Raw genomic sequence first — 19598 nt, 5'->3', positions numbered from 1 at the left:
ACTGCACTCCCTGGCCACAGCAGAGAGCTGGCCTGGAAGAGGGGAAACCGGGACAGAATCCGGCGCCCTGACCGGGACTAGAACCTGGTGTGCCGGCGCCGCAAGGCGAAGGATTAGCCTAGTGAGCCACGGCGCCAGCCTCCAGGTTTTCTTTTCAATTACTTTAATGTCTTTGGTATCATGAAAGCCCATATGGGACAGCTGAGATAGCAGATCTGATAAGGCTCTTGGCTGCCATTAGATCTGGCAGAACCGGAGCCCCCCCTAATCATAGCACTATGGTAACCTGGGTCACGGGCATCATCAGTGGGCACATTTCCTGATTAACCTAAGGTTGGTCTCATACTGCTGGCTTACGAAGCTGCTTCATCTGGGGTGTTCCACTTGGCATCTCCTGGGGGAGTCAGGCAGCTCCCCCTCACTGGATAAACTCACTTTACGGTGGCTGTCACGCAGTCTGCTGTGCTGGTGCTGCCCAGGAATGATCCCATGTGCCGAGGTCACATACGCTATCCGTGACTGTTCAACAGTGAGCTGTGGGTCCCTTACAAAGCCTCGCCGCTGCACAGAGACTGAACGACACTGGCCCTAAATGAGTCACTTTGCAATTAATTTTAGCAAAGGTTCTGGAGGAAGCTCGGGACACTGCCCACACAGACTGCAGTCTGAACCAGGCCCACTTCAAGGTCTGACCCAACACTTTTTTTTTTTTTTTGCTTCCATTTTAGCTGTTAGAAACAACAATAACCAAGGCATTGTGTGTGCAACAGGCTTACTACTCTGTTTTTCCTATGCATCCAATGAGCCAGTTCCTCGGTGGGCAGGCTACCACCCTCCCTCAATCCCCTTGGCAACCTTACCTTTGGTAACAGGTGGCAGCAAAGCCGCAGTTTCCTGCCCTGGTGGGAGGGGAGCCACTCAGGACTCAAAGGCCCCTCACCGTCCTGCTTGTCTCCTTTCTCTTCTCAACCACGTGTATCCGCGAGGCGGCACCAGTCTGTCATGTCCCGCCTCTCTGACACCCACTGAAAAAGGGAAAACAAGTAGTTTTTCTGTATACTCACACATTCCTTCACTTCCGGCTCATGTGTCAGGACTGTCCCCACACGAAGCACTCCCCCAGTTTCTGTAGACACAAACTGAGTGTCCTACAATCTAACCCAGTTCTGACCTTCTGCCCACAGATAGATTCACAAGAGCCCACAAGACTGACCCTACCTCATACGACAATCACAAGCCCAGGATGTCATGCGTACTTCTGTCCTGACTGCCCAGCTATTAGACAGAGGTGTCCAGGGGCTGGCATTGTGACATAGTGGGTAAAGCCTCTGCCTGCAATGCCAGCATCCCCTATGGGCGCAGCTTCACGTCCTGGCTGCTATACTTCCTATCCAGCTCCCCGCTAATGGCCCGTGAAAAGCAACGGTAGGTGGTCCAACTATTTGGGCCTCTGCACCCAAGTGGGAAATCCTGGCTCTTGGCTTCAGCCTGGCTCCGTGCTGGCCATTAAAGCCATCTGGGGAGTGAACCAGCAGATGGAAGATCTCTGTCTATCTCTCCTCTCTCTTTGCAACTCTGCCTTTCAAATAAATAAATCTTTTAAAAAAAATCAAAGGTGCCCAGTGTCAACTTCCCCTCCTCCTACAAGGATCAAACATTTGCTGGAACAGCTCAGGAAAACAGTTCAGAAATTAGATCGGGACCTAGAAGCAGTCCAGAAAACTCGATCAGTGGTTCATACAAAGGCCGCATTAGAGGACACAGTGAATAAAGATGAAGGGATGCACAGGGTGAAGGCCGCGCAGCCCCAAGCACAGGAGCGTCTGTTCTCGCATCCCGGGCCGGCCACCCTCTGGGCGTACGCATGCATCCTGCTCACCAACCTGCAATCGCGCCGTCCTTTCGGGTTTTCACAGGGCCTCAATACATAGGCGCGGCTGAGTCAATCACTGGTCACGGGATCAGCTCAACCTTTAGCCCCTCTCCTGCTTGAACAGTACAAGAAGACCAGCTCCATGACCCGGAGGGGGTTCCCAGCAATGGCCTCTGCACTGGCACGTGCACTGGACCTCCCTGGGGCCTCACCCTGGGACTGCACCATCAGCTCACCTGGGTCTCCAGCCCAGCGACCCACACTGAAGAGTGGGACTTGCCAGTCCCACAATCAACTCCTTAGGATACCTGTATGTCTGTCTGTCTGTCTCTCTCTCCATGCACACACCCATCCTAGTGGTTCTATTTCTCTGGAGAGCACAGATTATATAGATTTTGTTTGTTTTTAAAAAACATTTTTATTTGAAAGGCAGAATGAGAGAGAGAGAGAGGTCTTCCATCTGCTGGCTCACTCCCCAAATGGCTGTAACAGCCAGGTCTGGGCTGGACCAAGGCCAGGAACCAAGAATTCCTCTGGGTCTCCCACATGAGCGTCAGGGGCCCAAGTGCTTGGGCTAACTTCCGTCACCTTCCCTGGAGCATTAGAAGGAAGCTGGATTGGAAGCAGAGTAGCTGGGACTCAAACCAGGGCTCCAGTATGGGATGCCAGCATCACAAGCAGGAACTTAGCCCACTGCACAATGTTGCCACTCAGACTTTGTTCTAAGAGTGTTTCTAGAAGCAACAGAAACTTAAGGATGGGTTGTGGGAATTGGTTTCTGGCACTAGCTTTAATTGGATTAGACTTGGAGACACCGACGATGCTACTGCAGTAGAGAGAGCACTAAGAGGCCATGGCATGCTCTGACCACAGAGCTATGCATATCACCATCAGCTATTCCTATTCCAACACACAAGCAGCAGTGATCCTGGTGGACATGCATCTGACGCTTTCACAGACTGTCAAACTGACAAGTGTGGTACTTGACCCTGATGTCAGTGAGCAAGGCGGGAAAAGAAGAGGATGCGCTCTATAAATGACTGGAAAGCTCTGTCTGCCTTGCAAGGGACTCCTAGCACCCCAAAGCCACGTACCTCAGGTTACTAAAGACCAAACCCAGAATCTCATCCTGTGAGTGGCTGAATTAAAATGAAAACTGATATTTCCAGCCTCAAAAAAATGTTTGCTGTTGACGTGAGGGCACTGGTTGGGAAGGAGTGGGATGCTGATGGTTGGAACACACTATCAGTGTCCTTTGAGGCAGTTGCCTTGTAAGACAATGCCAGTTCCCAGGACCTGCCCCCACCACTCTTCTCTGCTTCTCTATGACTAGACACAAGTCCCAACAGGCCCCTAAAAGTGAGGTGTAAAGTGTGACCCCTGAGGGAGGGCATTACATGCTAAAACATAACTTGAGCTTCCTGATGTAGAGAAAGAAATCTAAGGAACATGTACGGGGATGGATATTGTGGGGAGCAACCCGGACTAGACTAAGTTACTGGAATTAAGACTTATTCTATGCATCTGCTCTCCCACAATATGGCGCTGGGAGAGGAGGCAACAGCTTCTACCCAGCTGCCTCTCACCAACTTGACAAGCTGCAGGACCTGCTCCTGATTGGAGGAGAGCAGCGTACTTGGCGTGTGGGTAGCAGAGTTGGGATTGGTGGAAGAGGACTATAAAGGAGGAGAGAGACGGCATGCACCAGGAACATCCGGATAACATCTGAGCAGCCCCCGAGAGAGCCGGCCGGCGGTGTGCCGCTCCCCTGCGGAAGTGGGGAATGTGGCAGGGGGAACTGCCCTTCCACGGAGGTGGAAGGGACAGTAGCCAACCCGGGAAGAACCAGCAGTAAACCCGGGGAGGGCCGAGCAGACAAAAGAACAATGCAGGGTCCTATGTCGTTCCTCCATGAAGAGGGGGAGCGACAGATATTAAGGGTACAGGTTGATGGTTAAAGGATCACAACGTTAGATGAGGCCAGATTTATTGATGTAAGTCAACTATGCCGAGATTCCACACGTAATGTCATGGCTCAGTCAGTTAAAAAGGACTCCAGTTGTCTGTTACCTGCTAAAACATGGACTAAGAGCTGCCCACAGCAGTTAGCTAGAAGGGACACATCTGGCTTGGTGAATTGTGGAGGATGAGACTCAAATGCTTAGGGAGACTGGAATGTTAAAGTGGACTTGTCATTCAAGACGTAACCACCAAGGGAAGGTCAAGAAGGCTGACCTTTCGCCAATATTGTGGGAAATACATTCATGAGGGGAGCACCGTCATCCCTGAAATTGCTCTTCTCCACGGGAACTGCAGCCACTGGACTGAGAGACCCAACGCCACAGCAGTGACTGGGTCCTGGTGCAGCAGGGGCCAGGTGACAGCACTCAGCCATCAAAGCCAAAATGGCCAGGGCTGCCGTAATGGACAGGAGAGTCAAGGCAGCAATCGTAGTAGTCTGACTCATGCACACCCACAGTGCCGGCTAGTTGGCCACAGTGTTCCTGGAAGTGAAACACAGATAGGAAGCCTACCAACTGCTTACTTGATTTGTGCAAGCAGAACATCTCTAGGTCATGAGAACAAAGGTTACGCTGATTCATAAAAAGTGAGTAATGAGTCTTCAATCAATTCCTAGACTTGATCCAGTTTACAGACGCAGAATCCCTTGAATGAAGGGGAGCTCAGGTACCACTGAAGAAGGACCCCCAATGTACCACCCAAACTTTATGTTAGTAATTCTTCTAGCCTTCCCCAAAGTTACCAGAGTAACTGTTGTTGGAGAAAATGAAAGAATCAGAACTTCCGTGGGCTAATAGACGCTGGTCTGAATAATTCTAGGAGACCCAAAGCGTCACTGTGCTCTACCAGGTCAAGTAGCAGCTTACAGAGGTGGGTGATTTAGGCAGTTTACCTTACGTTCGTCTCTCTGTGGTTATTCCCCCAGTCCAGAATGTGTAGTTGGAATGGATTTACTCAACAGCTGGCAGATCCCCATATTGGCTCCTTGGCCTGTGGAATGAGGGCCATTATGGTGGCAAAGCCAAGGGGAAGCCACTAGAACTGCTTCTACCTGGAAAACTAGCAAACCAAAAATACGTGCATTCCTGGAGGGACACAGGAATTGGTGTCACCGTCAAGGACTTGAAAGATACAAGGGAGGTGATTCTCACCTCTTCCCCGTGCAGCTCACTATTTAGCCTGTGCAGAAGACAGATGGATCTTGGAGAATGACCAGGTGGTGACTCCAATGATAGTTACTGTGCCAAGGGTGGTTTTGTTGAGCAAATGAACATAGCTCCTCACACCTGGTATGCAACTATTGATCTGATAAATGCTTTGTCCTCAACCCCTGTCGATACAGACCACCAGAGGCAATTTGACCTTAGATCGCAAGGCCAGAGACACACCTTCACTGTGCTACCCCAGGGTATGTCAATTCTACAGGTCTATGCCACAGTCTGGTCAGCAGGGATTTTGACCACCTTTTCCCCTCCAGACTATATCACACCGGTCCACTGCACTTATGATGCTATGGGGACTAGACCTATGAGCACGCAGTAGCCACTACTCTACTCGTTGGTAAGACATTTACATGTCAGAGGGTGGGAAATGACCTGATAAAACCCAAGGGTCTGCTATCTTGGTGAAAGTTCTGTTGTATTAGTTTGAAAGGCAGAGTTACAGAGACAGAGGGAGAGAGGGATCTATCTTCCATCCTTTGGTTCACTCCCCAAATGGCCACAACAGCCAAGGCTGAGCCAGTCTGGAGCCAGGAGGCTGGAACTCCATCTGGGTCTCCCATGCTGGTGGCAGGGGCCTAAGTACTTGAGTCATTTTCTGCTGCCTTCCCAGGTGCATTAGCAAGGCACTTAATCAGCAGTGGAACAGCTGGGACTTGAACCCAGTGCATCACAGGTGGTACTTACCTGCTGCACCACCACGCCAGCCCCAATCTTAGTGACGTTTCTAGGGGCCCCAAGGTGTGGGCATGCCAAGAAATCCCTCCTGAGGTGAAGGAAAGGCCGTTGCATCTGGCCCCTTCCGCAACCAAACGGGCACACACCCCACTTAGTGGGACTCTCTGGAGTTTGGAGGCAACGTATTTCTCATTTGGGTCTGATTCTCCAGCCCTTCCATGGAGTGATGGAACAGCTGCTAGCTGCAAGCGGGGCCCAGCACAGGAGAAGGCTGTCTGCAGCAGGTCCACACTGCTGTGCATGCTGTCCTGCCATCTGGACCACCAAATCCAGTAGAACCAACGCTACCTGAGGTGTCGGCGACAGACAGGGAGGATCTTTGCAGACCCTAGCAGGCCTCTGCAGTGAGCAGCAGTGCAGGCCCTTGGGATATGCAAGCAAAGCCCTGCTTCCTCTGAGGGAAACTTTCTCCTCTAGATAAACAGTTTTTGGCCTGGTAATGGGCCTCAGTAGGGACTGAATGCTATCAAGTTAGCAGGCAACCTGAGCAAGGTGAATTGGCTCTTATCTGGCCTGCCAAGCCATAAAGTTGGGTGTGCACAGCAGATTCATCATCAAACAGAAGTGAGTATGAGGCAGGGCCCAAGCAGACCCTGAACACACAGGGAAGTTCCGTGCAGAAGCAGCCCAAATGCCTGTTGCTCCCGTTCCTGCTACACTGCTTCTCTCTCGCAGGCGGCATCTGTGACCTCCTACAGGGGGAGTTCCTGATGGCCAGCTGACAGGAACAGGAAGCTCAGGCCTGGGTTACGGAGGTGCTGCAGGCACCACTGCACAGGCACCAGCGTGGGCAGCCCCAGCACGACAGCCCCTTTCTGGCACAACCTGAAAGACTGCAGGAAAGGAAGTTCTCTCAGGGCTGAACTCTGAGCAGTGTACCTGGCTGTTGTTTTGTTTGGAGAAAAACTGGCAGACACAAAACTGTATACTAATTTTTGGGCTGTGACCAATGGTTTGACTGGATGATTAAGGACTTACAAGGAATATGACTGGGAGGTGGGTAACAAGAACGTCTGAGGAAAAAGAAGTGTATAGACCTCTCCAAATGGAGGCAAAAAATTATGTCCTACATCATTCACGCACCAAGGGTAACCTCAGCAGGGAATTTTAACAATCAAGCAGACAAGATGACTGCTTTGTGGATACCAGGATATTAATCCATTTTTCCTTACTATAACAAAATACTGGAGGCAGGCTACTTTGTAGAGCAAAGAGGTGATTTTGACCCATAGTTCTGGAGGTGCAAAGTCTAGGGGCCTCATCATGTGATGGCCTTCCTGCTGGCAGCGCCTGAAGGACACGGGCATCACACAGCAGGACAAAGGACTCATGTGTCTGTGTGCCTCTCTCCCTCTGCTTATAGAGCTGCCAGGATTGGATCATGGGGGCTCCACCCTCATCACTTCATGTCCTACCAATCACTGCATGAGCCAGTTCTTTACGGCAGATCTCCATATGTGTATGTACATACATGAGGGTATATCTGTATATATACATATGAACATACATCCAAAAGTTAGCAAAGAATTAAACTTACCTTTAATTAAATCTTTCCAGAGACATTCAGAGGTATCCTTGTCCAGGAGTACTTAAAGTTAGTACTCTGTATCCATGAGTTCTGCATCTGTGGATTCAAACAACCATGGATCCAAAAATTCAGACAGAAATTATATCTATACTGCAGAGGTATAGACTTTTTGGCCATTATCCCATAAACAATACAGTATAACAACTCTTTATATAGCATTTACAGGCTACCTCAAAAAATTGTGGGAAAAATGGAATTAAAAGATAAGCTTTGTGTGGTACAAGAAATTTTGAAATACCTTCTGGGGCCAGTGCTATGGCACAGTAGATTAATCTTCCACCTGTGGTGCCAGCACCCCCTGTGGGCGTTGGTTCTAGTCCTGGCTGCTCCTCTTCCGATCCAGCTCTCTACTATGGCCTGGGAAAGCAGTAGAAGATGGCCCAAGTCCTTGGGCCCCTGCACCCACGTGGGAGACCTAGAAAAATCTCCTGGCTTCTGGCTTTGGATCGACCCAGCTCCGGTCATTGCAGCCATCTGGGGAGTGAACCAGTGGATGGAAGACTTTTTCTCTAGGCCTCTCCCTCTCACTGTCTCTAACTCTGCTTCTCAAAATAAATAAAATCTTTTAAAAAATAAAAATTAGCTGATCAAGTCACTGTTTCTCATAGTGTCCATTTCATTTCAACAAGTTTCCCCTTTGGTGCTCAGTTAGTTGTCACCGATCAGGGAGAACATATGATATTTGTCCCTTTGGGACTGGCTTAATTCACTCAGCATGATGTTTTCCAAATTCTAAAAAAGAAATACATGTAGTTTCTTTCAAAGATTTTATTTATTTATTTGTGAGGCAGAGTTACAGACAGTTAGAGGGAGAGACAGAGAGAAAGGTCTTCCCTCCATTGGTTCACTCCCCAGTGGCCGCAATGGCCAGAGCTGCACAGATCCAAAGCCAGGAGCCAGGAGTTTCTTCCAGGTCTCCCACACAGGTGCAGGGGCCCAAGGACTTGGGCCATCTTCTACTGCTTTCCCAGGCCATAGCAGAGAGCTGGATAGGAAGAGGAGCAGCCGGAACTTAGAACTGGCGCCTATATGGGATGCGGTTGCTGCAGGTGGAGGATTAACCTACTGTGCCACAGTGAAGGCCCCACAGGCAGTTTATAATATTATGTATTTCCATGAACTTTTGGAAGCTCCTGTGTATTCATAAATTTCAAAAATTTTTGTGCTAACATAAACTTATCTTTTAATGCTGTTTTCTATGAACTTACTAAAGTACCCTCATATTAGGTATTGTAAAGAGAGTAGAGATGAATTAAGGTATTTGAGAGGGTGTGTGGAGTGTTCCATGCCAATAGCACACCATGTTACATACGGGACTTGAGCACTGGCAGATTTCAGTATCCATGGTGGAGGCGTGGGTCCTAACCAGTCCCCCACAGATAGTGGAGGGATGACTACACTGCAACTTTCATGTATGCTTTTTAATTATTTAAAAACAAGAAGTTGAACATTGCACTGGGAGGCTATTTATTTTTTAACTAACAAAATTCAAGATTCTCGATTTACCTGGCATTTTGCATTTTGGGCTGGGATTCTCTTACTTTGCATTCCATTGAAATGAGAACTCAAGTCAGGCTCAGGGTTAGGTAAGTCATGTGGTGGGTGCTTATCTCAGGTAGCAGGTGTGAGGAAATGGGGAGAGTCAGAGAAGGAGACACTCCCAGAACACACTATCGGTTGATCTCTCACTGGAGGCATCTGGACTCAGTAGTGCGGGGACAGGGGCAGTCACTGTCCACACTGCTCCAGGTGCGGTCTATGTGATGGCAGGTCATTTCCAAGATTAAGTGAAAAAAACCTACTAATCCTTTGGGGGTACTGTTTCTTTCTCTTTTAGAATGCTAACTCTTGGGGGAAGCTGCAGGGTGAGGAACCATGAGGAAGGGACCCAGGGGCAATGTGAGGCCTCCTCCATGGGAGCCTCCCACCCTAGTCATGCCTCAGATGACTGCGGCCTTGGCTCCCATGTGGACTGCAGCACCATGGGAGACTGAGCCGGGGCACCCCGCTGAGCTCCTCCATGATTCCCACAGACACTGTGAAATAAGAAATGTTGGTGACTTCAGACCACTGGTTGAAGTCACTTGTATACAGCAGCAGGTAATGAGCGCACGATGCTTAGGGGAACGACCTTAGAAGTCAAAGACGGAGGCACTGGGGCACTGACCCACACAGCCCCATTCCCACTTTGGAGGGGGGATGCTGCTGACAGCCAGAGCTGACCATCACAGCTGAAATCAAAGGTGGGCTAGGACAGACCCAGACAAGCACCCGCTGCAGGATCTAATGATAGTTTTATCTCTAACTCTGTCAGACAAGATACGGGTTGTATACTTGCGTAATACGAAGCTCCCTTTAGGATCTTTTCCCTCTTTATTTGCCCTGTTAGTCTTTCAAAGCCGGCAAACTTCATCCTGCAGAAACAGTAACCCAGGCAGAAATAGGATTTCTAAGGCTTTGTGTTTTCTGATTAAAATAGTATTCTGTTACTAAAATAGTTTTGAAAATTGAGTTCTAGCCAAAGAAGCAAGTTTTTAGAAAAGTATGAAAAAGTACAGCATTACAGATGACCATTAAATTTTATGACTTCTTATGCTATGGATATACACAATTTTATTTAAATTGTATTCATCACTTTTACAGCCTGTTTTTATCACTAACAACTTCCCATGTAAAGCTATATTACTCAATAACTAAAATTTGAATACATTATCTAATGAGAAACAACATAACTTATCAGGTTTGGATGGGGTAGGAAGTCAGCAGCTGGAGCTTTGAGCAAATTAGGGTGTGGCATCCGTTACTTATGCAACAGTAAACAGACCCTATTCCCTGGGCCCTACAGAGGTGCCACTCAAATTCAGACTTTGCTTCCTCTCTTCAGGTACGGTTCCAAGAGTCTGGCCTTGTAAGCTTCCCACGCTTGGTGCTCGACCACGTGCTTCCGGATGGCCTCCACTGAGGGGTAGGCACACACCGACTCCAAGGCTGTTCTCCTGGTTTCAGTGCTGGCTTCTGCTAGAAACACGGTTCTGGGAATAAAAATGCATTCTGCTCCCCCACTGATCTGAAACAGAGAATAAACACACAGATGTTCTGCTGTTCAAGAAACAAAGGAAACTCAGTGCAGGGTCAAACCTGGACCCCAACGCCTGCCCCGCCCCCGGGGCCTGATCAGCAGACATGGATGAGCACAGGAGGAGTGGGGACTGGCTGCTCTACCTGGAGAGCAGGGTGGTGACTGTGAAGTCATCGGGGAGCATCTAGTCCTGACATCACTTCTTACCAATGCCTGAAGAGACGGCAGAAGGGCTATGGAAGGATCACATAAGAAAATAGGAACCCCCCAAATGGAACAAACCACGCCCTGTTTATGTGTAAGACATGCCACAGTTACATGTGGCATGGCAGGTGGAGCCGTTTCCTGTGACTCCAGCATCCCATGTGGGCGCCAGTTTGAGTCCTGGCTGCTCTGCTTCCGATCCAGCTCCCTCCTAACATGCCTGGGAGGGAAGTAGAGGATGGCCCAAGTGTTTGGGCCCCTGCACCCATGTGGGAGATTCAGAGGAGGCTCCTGGCTTGGCCTGGCCCAGCCTTGGCCATTTGGGGAGTGGACCAGAGGATGGAAGACCTCTCTTTCTGTGTCTCCCACTTTCTCTGTAACTCAGCCTTTCAAATAAAAAAATAACAAATAAATCTTTTTTAAAAAAACCAGTAAAAAGCAAATAAAATCCCAAGGCAAATTTAAAAATTTTTTAATTCTGTTAAAAATGTTTCAAGGGGCCAATGCTGTGGTATAGCAGATAAAGCAGCCACCTACAGCACTTGCATCCCATATGGGCACTGGTTCAAGTCCTGGCTGCTACACTTCTGATCCAGTTCTCTGCTAATGTACCTGGGAAAGCAGTAAAAGACGGCCCAAGTGCTTGGGCCCCTGCACCCACATGAGAGACCCAGAAGAAGCTCCTGGCTTTGGATAGGCCCAGCTCCGGCTGTTGCAGCCATTTGGGAAGTGAATAGTGGATGGAACATACACCTTTCTCCCTGCCTCCCTCCCTCTCTCTCTCTCTCTCTCTCTTTCTCTCTCTATGCCTCTCTGTAACTCTGCCTTTCAAATAAATAAATACATATTTAAAGAAAATGTTTCAAAAATTCTGATTCCAAAGTGTTGTTCAATTTCCATGAGTCTCTTTGGATTTCTACATCGTAGGGTGCTGCTAGGAATACTCTGTCCTGTTTGTGAGCTCAGCATTAACCAAGCAGACCTAAAATACGGCTTTTCAGCAAAGGATTCAGAGAACACTTCAGGAAAAAGATGTTTTCTTACCAGACACAGTTGAAGATCACATGACTTGTCCAGTGTTTCTACTAAACCCTACAATTTTAAGAGAACCCAAGTTACTAAATATCAAAGGTACCTTTTATCAATTAAACTAAGAGACCAGAAAAATCAGAGTCACTGATTTTTTTTATTAATTTCACTGTAGCAGTGGGCCTACATGTGACTCCTAAGCTGTCAAATGAGATGCCTACAAACTATGCCATGTATTCTAAATCTGCATAAAGTTAGAATAGAATACAAGGGGACTTCACTTAAAAAATTCATGGAAAATGCATGGATTCCAAAAAATATTGCACCAAAATAAACTTATCTTTTAATTCCATGTTCATGAATATCTGAAAGTCCCCTCATAGTCGCAAGGAATAAGCTACAATACCAATTAAAGCATCACTTAATATATGGAAGGATGAGCTGGCACCACGGCTCAGTAGGCTAATCCTCCGCCTTGTGGCGCCAGCACACCGGGTTCTAGTCCTGGTCGGGGCACCGGATTCTGTCCCGGTTGCCCCTCTTCCAGGCCAGCTCTCTGCTGTGGCCCAGGAGTGCAGTGGAGGATGGCCCAAGTCCTTGGGCCCTGCACCCGCATGGGAGACCAGGAGAAGCACCTGGCTCCTGGCTTCGGATCAGCGCGGTGCACCGGCCGCGGTGGCCATTGGAGGGTGAACCAATGGCAAAAGGAAGACCTTTCTCTCTGTCTCTCTCTCTCTCACTGTCCACTCTGTCTGTCAAAAATAAAAAATAAAAAAAAAATATGGAAGGATGATAACCTATTCTGTTAAGAAATATGTCCTGATGGCAAAAGTGAAGGATTAGTAACTTTTGGGATGGTGGGACCTGTGCTGGGATCTGGATCAGTAACTTTTAGGACAGTGGGACCTGTGCTGGGATGTGCAGGGTGGAGGTGGCCTTGCTCAGGAAGGCGGATGAATTCCCACTTACTCAGCAACTGGTGCGCATGAGTGCTGGCTTCCACCTCACACATGACTATCACTCCTTAATTCATGAGATAAATCTGTACATTTTTCTTAAGTTCTGAAACTCAGAACTGGTCAGTTCATTAATAAATATTCAACACTGAGCTTTCACTTCCTTACAGGAAAGCAAACATACAACAAAAAGCTCATAATAATTATCTCTCTTCCTTCCATAAAAGATCTCAACTGCTGGTGGCACATATAATACACATTTCATATTCCCTGTTTTGAAGATAGGTCTTATTCTTATTTAAGTTTACGCACATCATCACAGCTTATTTGTTTTCATATTCTTTGCCTCTTCATGGGAAAACCTTGACATTGCTATAAGAAAAGGAGTTTTGGAATCAAATCTTAGTTCTGCAACTTACTATGCAAGGGACATGAGGTCACTGAATCCTTAACTTCTGGGGCCCAGTATTTTGTTTGAGAATTTGTGAAAGGGGGTAGTAGTTACACAGTCATTGCAAAGGTCGAATGAGAAAACACGAAATTCCTTGTATAATTCCCCTATATTAATTCCTGAGTAAATGGGAACCTCCTCTTTTCGTATGCAGGAGACAGCATCCCTTATCTGAAGGTTGATATTTAGGCTATGAGAGCATATGCGAAAATTCATTAAAATGATTTTGACCACATAGATGCAAAGTAAAGGTTAAATACAGTATGTATCAGACTTCTACAGCAGCTCTGAGAGGACTGCAGAATTTAATCTTTGTCTCACTGCTCCAGAGCTCATCAAGAGCAGAGTCAGTCTAAAGGCCAGAGGCGGCCAAAAGAGCACCATTTCTGCATCTCTGTCGGAGCCTCAGCTGTTAGGATGCAGCGAAATGACAACACGCAAAGGCCACAGTCAGTCACCTCACTCCCTCGGCGACCACTGTAGTTCTAGGAAAAGGCATTTCTTACTTGAGGTCTGCGGTGAGTGGTGACAAGCCACCTGAGTTTCTGAAAAGCATTTTACAGAGATCCGCCTGGTGAACATGATGGGCAGTCAGCAGACACTTACCGAGGATGGTGACCCTATGCTATGGGAAAGGTGTGTGAGATGTGGTCTTTGCCTTCAAGAACCCCTCTCTTTAGGAAGGTGACACCTGCTCTTTGCATTGATCAAACTGCATTTTGAAAATTACAAGGATCTTTCTTTTTTAACGAGTTAAACTCACGTAAGGAAGGACCCGATCTGTTTTGCATACTCAATGTGCACCAGGCAGGAGGGGAGATACATTATTTCAGTTCATGTTCACATCAGTGCAGTGAAGTGGATACAGTTTCCGTTTTGGAGGTGAGGAGACAGAGGCTCACACAGGTGAGGTGACTTGGATCAGGTCATAGACCCAGGGAGTGACAGTTACGACAAGGCATCACAGATACCTCTGGATCCAGTATCCTGCTACTTTCACTACCACTGGGCTGACAGTGAGAATGGAAGGGCAGAAATCCTGTGCAGCCTATACTGAAGGGAGCATCTGCACACTTCTGTAATTTCTTGGCTATGGGTGGTATTAATACCATTACATTATTAACAAAACTGTAGGGATCCCTGCCTGAATTTTAATGAAATCTTTCATAAATGAGATAAGGTGGGAGCATGAGGAAACAGAAATCCAATTAAGTCTATCACAAGAATCAGATTAGTTTCATCCACCTATTTAAGAGGACTCAGCTCAGTAATTTAGATAAATATACAACTGTCTGTTACACACAATGTTTTAAATGTTGGCATTTTAAGTTTAGAAGGCACCACTGTGGAGCAGGAAAAGCATCAGGTGTGCCCCAGACTACTGGGGTCTGAGCTTGGGAAACCCACCTAATCACCTTTCATGCTGCAGGGATATTAATAGCTGCCCTACCCGACCCAGCCCTCCACTCGCTCATCCGCCCCACACCCATGCAGCCACCTGTGCAGTCAGGAAGTTATTCATTGCACACACTCTCAGCATCTACAAGCACCAGTCACTTGAGACATGTTACAGTTCAACTAGGCTGACTCTGCCCTCGAGGGGCCCGCAAGGGAAGACAGACATGGATATAAAAACAACGCTGTAAAACACAGTGGGTGCTTCCGAGGAAACCTGTCGTGCTCACAGAGGGAAGTGGAGCGGGAGGCCAGCTCCCTGACTCCAGGGCAGGGGGGCAAGACGGGCACCACACAAACAGCGACGCTTGAGCCCAGTCTCGGGGAGTGTGCATAATTCTTTCAGGGAGTCTGGGGTGCTATCTGGACACATGTTCCAGCTGGAAGGAAACACACATAGAAGCCCACAGGCGTGATGTGGCGTGGTGGTCAGCACCCCGCAGCTGGGCTGCAATGCAGGAGCAGAGAGAGGAAGACGCAGCTAGAGACGGGGCTCTGTGGAGGCTTCGCCAGGCTGAGGAGGCTGCGCTTTACTCTGGGCACGTCGGGAACCATGAAACACCGAGTCAGAGCAAAACGCTCAGACCGTCATTTGAGAAAGACTACTGGCTGCAGGGGGAAATCAGGAGAGACAACACACGAAGACAAACTGCAGATCTCTACAAAAATCTATCGATGCTTGCTTCTATTCCGAGTTTAATATGAGACATGATTTACTAGATTATAGTCCATGTGTGACTGTAAAACACAAATCTATTTTGTTCTATTTGCTCATTTAAATAAACCTATGAAACATAAACTGTTGTTCTCCAATAAGAAATAATTGTAGGCTGGCCCTGCGGCTCACTTGGCTAATCCTCCGCCTGCGGTGCCAGAACCCCGGGTTCTAGTCCTTGTTGGGGCGCTGGATTCTGTCCCAGTTGCTCCTCTTCTAGTCCAGTTCTCTGCTATGGCCTGGGAAGGCAGTGGAAGCTGGCCCAAGTGCTTGGGCCCTGCACTCACATGGGAGACCAGGAGGAAGTGCCTGGCTCCTGGCTTCAGATCGGCGCAGCACACTGGCCGTAGTGGCCATTTGGGGGTGAACCAACGGCAAAGGAAGACCTTTCTCTCTCTCTCTCTCTCTCTCTCCCCCTCCCTCTCTCCCTCTCTCCCTAACTCTGCTGTCAAAAAAGAAAGAAAGAAAGAAAGAAAGAAAGAAAGAAAGAAAGAAAGAAAGAAAGAAAGAAAGAAAGAAAGAAAGAAAGAAAGAAATTGTAATTATAAAGGAAACTCACAAAAATTCCACCTTGTTCCAGGACTCTTATCTCAACAAAACATGTTGCTGGTGAAGATCTCTAAAAAGAATAAATCAAAATGTTGATGACATTAGACAATAACAAGGGAACAAGATTTAAGGAAACTGGAACACTTGTGCAAAACTGTCAGAATGCAAAATGGTAGAGCTACTGTGGACAGCAGCGTGACAGTGCCTCAAAAAAAAATTAAACCACATGATCCAGCAATTCCACTTTGGGACATACATGCAAAGAGTTGAAAGCAGTAACCTGGAGAGATGTTTGTATATCCACATTCATGTCAGCATTATTCACAATAGCCAGAAGCTAGAAGCAACCCGGGCGTCCATCGATGGATGTGTGGATAAGCAAAATGCATATGTACATGATGCAACACCATTTGGCCTTAAAAATAAAGACTTTCTGACACACCGTTGACTCTTGAGGGCATTTCGTGAAGTCAATTAAGCCAGTCACAAGGAGACAACATCTGATTCCACTTTTATGACCATCTAGTGTGGTCAAATTCATAGAACGGAAAGCAGATGGTGGTCACGCATCCCTGGACTCCTGTATCCTTGGGGAGTCCTGTATCCGATTCTGCACAGCTACAGAGCAACAACTGCACTCTCAAGTTGTGGCAGCAAAGCTTTGGGCGCCTCAGGTAGAGACAACGTCATAATATCTAACTATCATTTTAAATCCTGCCTGTTGAAGCTTGAAGCCTAAATGTGTAATTTCCTGACTGAATGCTATGCTTTAGAGTTTTTTTAAGATAATGCACTACACCCATATCAAATAAATTAAACAAAAATATACATTTTCTTCATTAGCCAGCCTAGGATAACTTTGGCTACAAAGCTAGATTTAATTAGTCAGTAAGGGGTCGCACTCATCAGCTAACATTTCTTTCTTTGTGCCAGGCAATGTTCTCAGTGCTTTGTATAATTAATTTTGTTTAAGGAAATGGAATAAACATTCTTACATATTTAGGATATGCAAATTATTTTAAATCAACTTTAAAATGTCAGTTAATCTAATTCAGCTACCCAAGAGAGAATTCCTCAGAATCCCAAGTTTCAGTCTTGATCCTTCCATCATGATGAAAATACCAAGCTCACAACACTCAGCACAGGGTAACAGTTCATCTGTGCACAGCCTGAGAGCCCGCAAAGGTGCCTGTCTGCAATCGTGATACAGAGATAAAGGGCGCGGGCTTTATCGTGCAGTGAATGTGGAGACAAAGAGAGCCTTGAGTTATACAGGCCAGAAGCAAGTCAGTGGGGAATCCTCCCAGCTATCAGACATGTTAAACTGTAAGCTGAAGACTGATCAGTCTCCTCGTCAAAATGGAACTCCTACTTTGTCAGAGACATGCCTGGGCTTTGCGTGTACACGCATGAGAGCATGAACACATCATACTTTTTACATGGGAGTCATAGCAATAGAAATCTTTACTGTTTCTATGAATTCAGGGTACAAAGTATTAGCCACACTACGAACAGTGAGCGTTTTCTGTGAGCAGAATCACTCACCTCTGCATTCCAGCACACCAGATCAGAACTTGGCACGTGTGACACATATTGCAGGGTGGTGATTCCAGGTGAATGCGCTTGCAAAGTCTTTTTTCTCAAAAGCCATCACTAAAAAAAGCCTGATCTGTCCCCAGGAAGCAATTCTGCTGACTCACTCAGTGAGTCATAAAATCATTATGTCTTAGGGATGATATAGACTTCAAATAACAGTCTGATGGGGTTTTCTCTCATATATTTTAAGTATCAAGATGCTATTTTTCAAATAAAAGCTTATGTTAGGAAATGCAGTAAAAACTCTTAGTGACTGATACCATGACAAAGGTAGAGAAAAATAAGCTGAGTAATACACAAATATGAAACCAATAAGAAACTGTCATGAGCTCAATTGAAAGATTCAGTGTGAACTCATAACCTTGGACACATTCTCTTCTGTTTCTGTTCACAGTGGCTCATACTCAAAGCACTGGGGTGGGCAAAGACTTCTTGTACAGAACACAAAAAGATGATCATAAAAATGAAAAGTAATTGCGTCTCATCAGGATTAGAAACTTCTATTCATCAACAGATATCAGGAGTTTGTAGGGTGGAAAGATAAGTCACGGACCAACAGACACAATAAAGGACAAATCAATACTAAAACAAACAACATACTATATTTTTAAGTGAGCAAAAGATGTGTGCAGGCATTTCACAAAAGAGATCCATGAACAAATGAAAGCATCGAAAGGTGCTCAACACTGTTAGTCATCAGAAAAAAATGCAGATTAAAACTTCAACAAGATGCTACCTTGTACCCATCATAGGAAGCTAAACTGGAAAGATTAATAATTAATAATATCGAATGTTGGTAAGATACAGAGCAACAAGAGTTTCTCATGGCTTGCTGGTGGGAGTATAAAACTGTAGAACCTACTAAAACCTACCTGGCAATTTCTTTGAAAGTTCAACCCCTGGCTGCCCTACAAGTCAAGAATTTCATTCCTAATTTTTTAAAAAATTCTTATTAACAATAGTGTATACAAGGATACTTCCAAAAGCGCATGGGAAGAGGAACGAAAAGGTAAGTTTATTTTGATGTCAGGCCCTGCACACGCTGTTGCATGTCTGGCTTTTTCCACATAGTGTCCTGGAGACGTGTTCTGGTAGAGAAAGCAGGCAGACAGGACCCGCAGTCTGGTACAGAGGAGGGGGCGAAGGGGGTCCTGAACACACATTCTCATCCATCCACTCATTCATTTTCTCATGGTTTTCTTGCCGGCACCATCTGAAAACGACTTCTCTGTCTGGCTCATCTTCATCTGAGCCCGGAGGCGAGTGACATGCAGGAGGCTGGGTCCCCTAAGGGGCACGGGGATCTGCCGGGGCTGCTGTGCCAAAGTGCCGTCAACCTCAGCACTTCTCCTCTCCAGGTCTGGAGGCCAGAATCCACAGAAAGGTGTCACGGGGCTGCCGCTCTGGGGAGGCCCGGGAGAGGACCGCTCCAGCTCTGCAGCCAGCAATTCTGCTGCTCCTCAAACCCTCTCTGGCGTCACAGAGGCCTCGCCCGACCGCTGCTGCCATGTGCCCCGGCACACTCCCTGTATGCTTCTCTGGGCCACACCAGTCACTAGAAATGCACTCGTAACACCTCTGATGAAACACTGATCACTTACATTCAGCAAGAGAACAACTGAGATTTGCCATCAATCCAGAAAGCTGGTTAGAATCAGACACATCCCACACTTGGGGATCATGGGGACCATCTTCATGTCCCTCGTGCTGCTGTAGACACAGCTGTGGGCGGGGGGTTGGACACACGGAGCCGAGTCCTCCCTGTGACCCTCACTCCTCTCTGTGGGCCTCTGCCATCTGGGCCACCACTGCTCTTCCTCCGGCCTCCAAATTCCAGACGAGGCTCTGGGCCTTCTATTCCATGGCCCTGCTCTGCGCTATGCTTCTTTCCCCACGTATACTGTGGCAACAAAGAGCTGCTGCCCGATGACCACATGTGGAGCACCTATGTCACTGACGCAGGTACCTGGGAATAGAAGGCGTTCAGCACTGCCCTCCCGAGAAGACGGGGGGCCTGGGGAGGCGGGCATCATAAACCACGCACGTCAGCAGTTGCCCGAGTTACTTCAGGTAGGGAGGGGTCTTCAGATTAGGCCCACAGACGTGAGGGTCTTCATGGATGA

General features: G+C 47.3%; 2 protein-coding genes across 3 annotated transcripts in view; both read right to left on the bottom strand.

The window, feature by feature from the left end:
- The window catches only part of NMU (neuromedin U), a 75915-nt gene extending 68541 nt beyond the window's left edge, over positions 1-7374 (bottom strand). Inside the window, exons 1-2 of one of the 2 annotated variants that reach the window (XM_070048108.1) lie at positions 1219-7374; positions 861-1025 (exon numbers count right to left, since the gene is read on the bottom strand). The gene's annotated coding sequence lies outside the window, so the exon portion shown is untranslated. Of the gene's footprint in view, positions 1-860 lie in introns of both variants that reach the window. The other variant, XM_070048107.1, reaches the window with a different exon arrangement.
- A 2640-nt stretch (positions 7375-10014) lies between these two features.
- The window catches only part of LOC103350800 (cyclic nucleotide-binding domain-containing protein 2), a 115238-nt gene continuing 105654 nt past the window's right edge, over positions 10015-19598 (bottom strand). Inside the window, exons 14-16 of the mRNA XM_051820266.2 lie at positions 15890-15949; positions 11769-11816; positions 10015-10508 (exon numbers count right to left, since the gene is read on the bottom strand). Coding sequence (XP_051676226.2) covers positions 10302-10508; positions 11769-11816; positions 15890-15949 — 315 coding nt within the window. The 3' untranslated portion in view covers positions 10015-10301. The remainder of the gene's footprint in view (positions 10509-11768; positions 11817-15889; positions 15950-19598) is intronic.

Source organism: Oryctolagus cuniculus, chromosome 8 (genome assembly GCF_964237555.1).
Source record: "Oryctolagus cuniculus chromosome 8, mOryCun1.1, whole genome shotgun sequence".
Classification (NCBI taxonomy): domain Eukaryota; kingdom Metazoa; phylum Chordata; class Mammalia; order Lagomorpha; family Leporidae; genus Oryctolagus; species Oryctolagus cuniculus.
This window is presented reverse-complemented; position numbering and strand designations above follow the sequence as displayed.